Source organism: Lytechinus variegatus, chromosome 17, assembly GCF_018143015.1.
Source record: "Lytechinus variegatus isolate NC3 chromosome 17, Lvar_3.0, whole genome shotgun sequence".
Lineage (NCBI taxonomy): Eukaryota > Metazoa > Echinodermata > Echinoidea > Temnopleuroida > Toxopneustidae > Lytechinus > Lytechinus variegatus.
In genome coordinates, this window is record NC_054756.1 from 16641530 (window position 1) to 16650613 (window position 9084).

The window sequence follows — 9084 nt, forward strand, 5'->3', positions numbered from 1 at the left end:
AGCCACTTTTTTATGTATTTCAACAAGATACCAAGTACAAATGAAACTTGTGAAATTAAATATAGAATTATATGAGTATTACCTGCAATATTGAGAGGATGGTTCCATGGCACCACGGTAACCTGGGCCCCCCGCTGAGCAAGGAGACGGATCTGGTTGTACTTCATACCACAATCGATTGCCGTGATTCGACATGGTGCACCCTTGTTGTAAACCATTGGTTTCTGGAAGAAAAAAAATATGATACTCTCAACTATGCATTTACTGAAATACAGTTCAATTTGTCTACTTGCAATTATTTAAGTCTCTAATACAGAGTAAAAGATAGGCTAATAAATAAAACTCTATATTCTACAAAAATTATAATCATAGGTAAAAGAATAAAGTTGGAGCAAACAATTATTTCATGAGAGTCTTTAAAGCTTGTGTATAGTTTTGGTAAATCCACCAAAATGCATCTATCACTATTCCAATTCATTGCTAGCTAATATGAATGGATATGCCCTATAACAGTTATGATGTGGAGGATATGAAATGAAAATGTGTTTTACAGGATAAATTTTGCGATTTTACATGGAAATCTAACTTGATCGGGTCACCCGATCAAATTAAAATATCTGTGTGTTTTTGTCTTTCAATTAAATCCTATTCCAAATCATGGAATGGGCTGAAACTTTCAAGATATGTTCTTTGTCTGTAACTTTTGGATATCTAATCACTTAATTTATAAGTGCTTGAATGCCCATTTTTAAAATTTAAAACAAGCATCGCCGAGAGAGGGCGCTATATATCCAAGATTTGAATATTTGAAATTTTCTCAGAGAAGTGCAGTTGGAAAAATATCTAACGGTCTCTACGCTTCAGTAAGACTGTCATATTAGATGATATTCGATTATCAATCACATTATTGAACCTTTACCAAAGCTATACACAGGCTTTAAAATCAAGGTTAATTGTCACCTTATTATCAAAGATCTAGATCTGGTGCATTAGTAATAGTATTAATTTATCTTTGTGACATTATGAAGTCTTAGCTGAAAACTGACAACACTTAGGATCACTAAAACAGAAAAGGATAGGTAGGGCATTTATTAATATTGCTTGAAAAATACCCAACATTTCATGGAATTCTATGTTAATTTTGCTCATTTCTCAGAAATTACACATTTACTTCCAGAGCCACTTGGCACATTTATACATAAAAATATTTTTGTGGTCATTTTATTGGATTCGATTCAAACTAATTTTGAGACCATTACCACAACTGGCATTTCTCCTTAAAGGACAAGTCCACCCCAACAAAAAGTTGGCTTGAATAATGGAGAAAAATCCTACAAGCATAACACTGAAAATTTCATCAAACTTGGAAGTAAAATAAGAAAGAAACTACATTTTAAACATTCGCTTAATTTTACAAAAACGTTAATTATGGTTATTATAAAAATGAAATATCACATAATTCAAGCAATAAAAAACAAAAGAAATTGTGAGTGGGGAATATCATTGACTCTCTCATTTGCATATCACTGAGTTGTAAATGTAACTCTTTTGTGAAAAATAAGCAAAACTTTAAAATGTCATAACTTTCTTGTTTTACATCCAATTTTGATGAAATTTTCATTGTTGAGCTTGTTTGATTTTTCTCTATTTATTCAAATGAACTTTTTCTAGGGAAGATTTGATCTTTAAACAATACTTACTGTTGTAGAAGCCTCAGCGATAAGATTCCGTAGGTTTGGATCCTCAAATGGAATGCTTTCTGGTTTAGTGCCTTCAACAATCACCTTCAGAATGAATAAAGTAATTTGGTTAAAGATCACAGAAATATAAAACTTCCCAAAACATGACAAAAGGATCAATAAAACCTACATATACATGTATGTAGAAAATAGAATCAAATTCACTTTAAGGACTGTATTCTAGAGTCAGATTAAACTTTAGCAATGACCTAACTCTGCTCTAAATAATGAGAAGCTGTAAATGTCAATAATTTCATTTTTTTTATATGTTTACTGCGCTCTTTCCCCTAAAATGGTGGAGAAAAATATATCCGACTTTATTAAACCTGTACTGTTTCAAAAGCACATGTATCGGTGTTGACTTAGACCACAGAGTTAAATTCAAGTGGAGCTCAAAATAAGGGGCTAAATATTTAGGAAAACCATCCATCAAAATATAAAGGTACTCCAAACCATTTTGAAATTTAGAAATTGTCAAAATACATGTATGTTTGTGGGACAAAAAAAATCAACAATTAACACTTATCTTCAGGAAGGCAAAACAGAATTACTGAATTGTGTAGATATACCCAACAATATACCAAACTGGAGTATCTGTCAATTAACTCCATACTATCCGTCTCGTAGCATGAGTTCTGCTAGCTCATTCTTATTTGCTTTACAACCATCTCACAATTCATGGGCAGATCGATCATTTCAATATGCTGGGACATTTCTAAGGAAAAAAACTTCCCAAGACATTCGCAATAAAAGGCACAATATGCCTAGGTTTGTCCAACAACCATTATAACTTCACTAACAAGTGGAATGCCTCTGGCCGTCTCACCTGCATCACGCGATTCAACATAGCAGCAGTGCTGACTTTGAAAACTACTATAACTCGCACAAGATGTTCAGTGATACTTGGTTACTCTTATTTCCACCTTTTATGAACTAGACCAATACACTTTACAGAGATAGGATGGTAATTCAACAAATACCCCCAATGTGGCCAAAGTTCATTGACCTCACATGACCTTTGACCTTGATCATGTGACCTGAAACTTGCACAGGATATTCAATGATACTTGATTACTCTTATGTCCAAGTTTCAAAAGTCAGATCAATAAACTTGCGAAGTTATGATGGTAATTCAATAGATACCCCCATTATGGCCAAAGTTCATTGACCTTTGATCTTGGTCATGTGACCTAAAATGTGCACAGGATGTTCAGTGATACTTGATTACTCTTATGTCCAAGTTTTATGAACTAGACCAATATACTTTACAGAGTTATGATGGTAATTCAACAAATACCCCCAATTCGGCCAAAGTTCATTGACCCTAAATGACCTTTGACCTTGGTCATGTGACGTGAAACTCATGCAGGATGTTTGGTAATACTTGATTAACCTTATGTCCAAGTTTAATGAACTAGGTCCATATATTTTCTAAGTTATGATGACATTTCAAAAACTTAACCTCAGGTTAAGATTTTGATGCTGATTCCCCCAACATGGTCTAAGTTCATTGACCCTAAATGACCTTTGACCTTGGTCATGTGACATGAAACTCTAATAGGATGTTCAGTAATACTTGATTAACCTTATGGCCAAGTTTCATGAACTAGGTCCATATACTTTCTAAGTTATGATGTCATTTCAAAAACTTAACCTCAGGTTAAGATTTGATGTTGACGCCGCCGTCGGAAAAGCGGCGCCTATAGTCTCACTCTGCTATGCAGGTGAGGCAAAAACCTGGTTATTCATTCAAGTTTTTTCAACTAAATATAATTCTTCTTTAATAGGTTTACATTTTTTACTGCACCATGAGAAATGTTTTTTTCTCATGGATACCTGGGCATTACAAATGTCCATGGATATTACCTTTTATTATTTTATGAAAATGTGTTATTTTTGTTGAAAATAATGGAAAGTAGGCCTGGGATGGATGTCAATTTTACCAATCGATCATTTCCTGAAAAAAAAAATTGAATCATTTGATTGTTCGTCTGAAATCATAGAGTTATAGATGCATACAATGTACATTGTGTATCAAGGGCATGCAAGGCCAGGTGGGATTGTAATAATTTCGGATCTCTTTCAGGCTGGCTTTTAACTGTGAATATGATACAATCATTGTCCATATTTGGCAAAATATATCGGTAACATCATTTTTTAAAACTGCATCAAGTATTCAAAAACAAATTACATCATTGTTATCTTGTCATTTTGTTACTATTACTTGAGTAATCGAGTTATCCAAAGTGACTAAAAGGGATCTACCGAACATTCGATTATGGTAGTGTAAATTTTGCTAATCGATGGCAAGCCATTCGAACAATCAATGTTTGCTCCAAGGCCTAATGGAACGGAAATAAAACTAGACTTTACCTTTCCAAGCATTGTGCCATGTTCTCTGATCTTCTTTGTCAGGGCTCTTGTATCGATACCTGATAAGAAAAACATACAAATACAAATAAAATCAAGGTATTCAAAATGAGAACTGAGGAAAACAGTCTTTTGATTATAGTGATAGTGTATTGTACATGTAGACAGTAAGATGAAGATAATTAGATACATGAGTGAAGTATAACATGTTTTTAAAAGGTCTTGATGCACTGACATTTCTTCTTCTTCCTTTTAAAGCAAATGCAAAAAAATACCCTTATTTCTTTCTGAAAGCATATCATCCAAATTCGAAAGAGCCGATTAACGTACATGTAGACCAGGGTCCCTTCTCACAAAGAGTTCGATTGATACGCTCAATCGTAACTCTATGGAAATCCATCAGTGTCATCATTTTTTCTACAGAAATTTGCAAAATGTCCTTTGTAAACAAAGAAGAACACACCCAATTGTCAAGAAATCAATGAATTTATGGATATACATTCATACCTAGAATTTTTTTTAAAAACAAACATGCATTTTATACGTAGACTTTGCTGGATCTCCATAGCTGCTATTGATCGGATCAATCGTAACTCTTTGTAAAATGGGGCTCAGGGTTCCTTCTTACAAAGAGTTGTGATTGATTCACTCAACATCAACAATATGGAAATCCATCGATGTCGATTTTTCCAGCAGGAAATTTTCACAATGTCATTTGTAAATGAGGAGGGAGCATGCTGAGTAGTCAAGACAACAATGAATGTTGGATCATTCATCATCAACACAGCCTTTGGATGAACAATCATGCATTTTAGATGTTGGCGTTGCTGGCCATCCATAGTTGTGCCTGATTGGATCAATCACAACCCTTTGTAAGACAGGTTCCTGATTGGACAGTGTATCAATATGAGTATTCAAAGTGAGATGGTTACCAATATAGTCTTGGCAAATACATGTAACATCCGTGGACAAATTCTGTCGCAACTATACTCTACGGGTGCACACTTTACTTACCCTGTATGGCAGGAATGTTGTGTTCTTTCAGCCAATCACTGAGCGACTTGGCAGCCGCCCAATGATTGTAGTACTCGGACAGCTCTCCGACGATGAGTGCAGACACGTGAATCTTCTCCGACTCAAACCAGAGTGGGAGTCCAAACTCATCCTTGTCGTTGGCCGGGATGCCATAGTTTCCAATGAGAGGGTAGGTCAGGATCAGGATCTGGTACTTGTAAGAAGGATCTGTCAAGGATTCTGGGTAGCCGACCATACCAGTCTGGAAAACTGAAACAAAAAAAGAGAGAGCACCATGACTAAAATAGAACTGGCAGCAGTGAAGTGTAAAAATATACAAATCTTTCTTGGATTTCCAAAACTATCATGTGGTCTAAAATTTCACAAAAAAAGAGTCAATTGTTGATGATTACTACGTGAATAACATGAGGAATGAATACATTATTTTCACATTTTTTAAATGATCTGGGTTCTAATTTCACCATTCAGTGGGAAAAGATCTGCCAGACTGTTTACAGAACTTACTTACAGTTATTTCCTACTCTGTATGATTGTCATGGCTGTACACAGCAGAGATTACCGAGTAGAGATTGCCCCTTAGAATTTTTTAATAGGCCCGATTTTTTTTTTACAAATTAAAAAAAAAAATTAATCAAATGTGTGCAAGAAATTCTTTAATTACACTTTAAAAAATGCAAATGCACCCCATGACCAGCTTATTAACTTCGCTCCCTTGCTTTAATACAGAGTTTCTTCAGTTTAGAAGTTTTTCCGTAGCATCCTTGCCCCTGCAAAGTAGGACGGCCCGACTCGACGTCATGCTAACTCTCCATGGAGCCAGGGATTGCATTCCATTTATGTGTACCCAAAAAAAAATATAATAAATTCAACCCCGAGATTTCTACTTTCCTTCACTCTCTACATGTAAGTTACCCTAAATCATGTAAATGGGATACAACTTCAATTCCGACATATTTCTACGAAATCGATTTCATTTTTAATCAAGAATTCATTAAAACGACATGAAAAATATTATGAAAAGAAGGGGAAAACTTGCCGTGATGTTTAAGTCGGCAATTTTTTCTTGTTTGTCGCCAACATTAGTCTTGTCTTGTCTTTCCGTTAATGCCCACAATCATTATATTGATTATTATGGCATATGAACATCAAGATTGACTTGACCTGAATTTTGCCGTGACCGGTAGGTGCAATACACCGGGTGAACACCCTCCTCTTTGACGAATAGTGTACTGGTTTTAACGTGCATAGGTTGTGACTTCGGCTATACACGGGACCAACATTTGCGTCCTTTCCGATGGACAGAGTGTTTTCCAACTGCATTCACACCTACACTGAATGCAGTGGTGAGGCACGCTAACACACAATGCTATAGCATCAGATTTTTTGTCAGACGCATTTCGGCATGAGCGGGACTCAAACCCCTCACGTTGAGATCTACGATCTTATCTGAAACATGCGCTCTAACCAACTGAGGCTGAGCTACATGTATGCTGCCTCCAACTCTAGTCTAGAGTCTCGACTAGTCTACACCAAAACTAGCTTAAAAAGAATAAGCTTAATATCTTACTTTTCATATTAATTTCACTCCATATTCATCCTCTACCTGCGGTTAGCCTAAAAAATTAATTGGTGATTTAGAAATTAGAGCCAACATCAGGTTCCTCAGATGTATAAATAATTCGCTGCCGATTTCAAAACATTGCATGCGACATTATTCATTAGTTTTACAAACTATTTTGGAGCAAGGCCGGGGAAGCGATCAAAATTTCAACACCAACATGACCAACAACACTAACTTACACCACTTGTTCACTGCTACCACCCTGCCTGTGGGGAATCTACAGGTGGGGAATCTACAGGTAGGACTATGGTATGCCAAGCCCAATGTTGTACAGAGCACACACTTTAAAAAATCATTAAAATATCACTTTTGTGATCAAAATTACTAATTTCCATACAGTTGCAATTTATTTTAGCGCTCAAAAACTTGAATTTTGGGCATATTTTTGTGTACGCCCTCTATTGGTGGAAAGTAATATGGCAAGAAAATTTTCATTTTTTGATCTCTATTTTTAATAAAGAAAAAAATGATTTAAAGAATCAAATTTAAATAAGAGCCAAGTTGTATGAATAATAGGTGTAATGAAAACTGTCAGTGTAAATAAATCAAGCATTTGCCCCAAAGAAAAAGAGAAAATAGGCCAAACATTGCCACCCTTATTTTGCCACACATGGAGATATAACTGAGAACCTTGTTCATTGAATGAGTGACTTACACTAGGCTACAGTTACAGTGCAACACATACACAGTCACAAGGCCAACAATACTCAGCGGCTCAGGGAACACTGGAGCTGGACGGACTTGTCATTGTCAAATGAAAATAATGTTAAATACTTTCTTACCAACTTCTCCAGAAACACTGCAGTTAGCTCCAAATAACTTCCCCGAATACTGGGTGCCATCTGCTAAGCAAAGGGTGGCTGACATCCTGAATTGCACGTAATGACAACTTCACCAAAGTCGGCTTTTTGACTGACGGGAGAGTTTCGGCTGGCGGACAGCTGATTTCCGATATGTTGCAGTCGGTCTATGTTAATAATAATGCACACTCAATGCACCTATTCAAACTTTCCCGCGGGCGCGCTAGCGCTTGCTTGGCCTTCCGGATGACAAGTTCGAATTCACACAACACGTGGGCTCCAGTCACAGACACAGTTCGGCGACGAGTTTCAATTCTGAATCAATGTGAATTATTTCCCTTAGGATGACCAAACACTACAAGACATTCATACCATCGACGGAGTACCGATTGTGTTACTTCCAAGGCGGTGAATTTCAGTACATAAACGTATCAAACAATGTGAAAAAGTGAAAAGATTCCGAATAAGCGGGATGTTCGTCGTGGAATGAGTCGTCTGCAGTTGACGAGCTGCCATTATGATTTTCAAGCAGGGCGCGCGAGCGTACGGCGCGCGGCGGCTTAGCTGTGTACGTACGTACGTACGTGTACCACGGCGGCGTAAGCGTAAGCGGCGAGCTCTTTGTTTTCAGAGAGATCAGTGATTCAAACCCGGATCATAATACAAGGTCAAAATTACTGCTCGCGCTTTTGTAATTTTGTTATTTTTAAAAAGTGCATTCAGCGAAATAGTTGAAATTCCTTGATTTTGGTCACTTGGACCAAGTTTAGGCTCACTTTGTTATTGTGCCTTTTCCCCGGGGGGGCCACTTACATTGGCGAGTGGATACCATGCGCGACCAAAAAAACACGTAAAAAGGATGTCTTTTTCACGATAGGGCACGTTACGTACGTAACGTGATAAGGGTGTCAAAAACACAAAAATAATAAAAAAAGGGTATCTATTTCGCTAGGAAAATTACGTGTTTAGGGTCGTATATGTGGGGATGATAAAACAAAATTAAAATGTTTTACAAAGGATGTCCTTTTTGCCCCAAAACTTCGTGTTTAGAGTCCGATTTGAGCGAGGTGTAGAAGTTGGGGTCGTACTAAACGAAATAAGGTAAAGCCGACGACCGAAGGACCCGTAACATTAAACATTCCTATACTTGTTTAGGGGTTCATTTCAGGGAATATTTGCCAAGAGTGTCGTTTTGTTTCCAATACTTGTTAAGGGTAGGTTTTCACACGCCAATACTTGTTAAGGGGTGCATTTTCAGAAAATGGAAATTACGTGTTTAGGGTGCTTTTCGAGACCCCATGGTCGCGCATGGTATCCACTCATGAATGGAAGTGGCCCCCCGGGGCCTTTTCGTAAAAAAAAATTAATTTCAAGATTCCAGGAAATGTCTGTAAATTTCCATTTGAGATCCAGTTTCCTTGATTTGGCTATGGAAACACTGCACAAGACACATATATCATGTATTAAAACGGGGAAAATGTAAAATCACCTCCATGGCTGACTTACTTTCTTCTTCCTC

The 9084-nt window shown here is 36.8% G+C and overlaps 1 protein-coding gene across 1 annotated transcript in view; it reads right to left on the reverse strand.

Moving 5' to 3' along the window:
• Window positions 1–8080, reverse strand: part of LOC121430499 (CAD protein-like) — a 56177-nt gene extending 48097 nt beyond the window's left edge. The window contains exons 1-5 of the mRNA XM_041627782.1: window positions 7548–8080; window positions 5124–5393; window positions 4113–4171; window positions 1701–1784; window positions 83–224 (exon numbers count right to left, since the gene is read on the reverse strand). Coding sequence (XP_041483716.1) covers window positions 83–224; window positions 1701–1784; window positions 4113–4171; window positions 5124–5393; window positions 7548–7632 — 640 coding nt within the window. The 5' untranslated portion in view covers window positions 7633–8080. The remainder of the gene's footprint in view (window positions 1–82; window positions 225–1700; window positions 1785–4112; window positions 4172–5123; window positions 5394–7547) is intronic.
• Between the last annotated feature and the right edge of the window lie 1004 nt (window positions 8081–9084).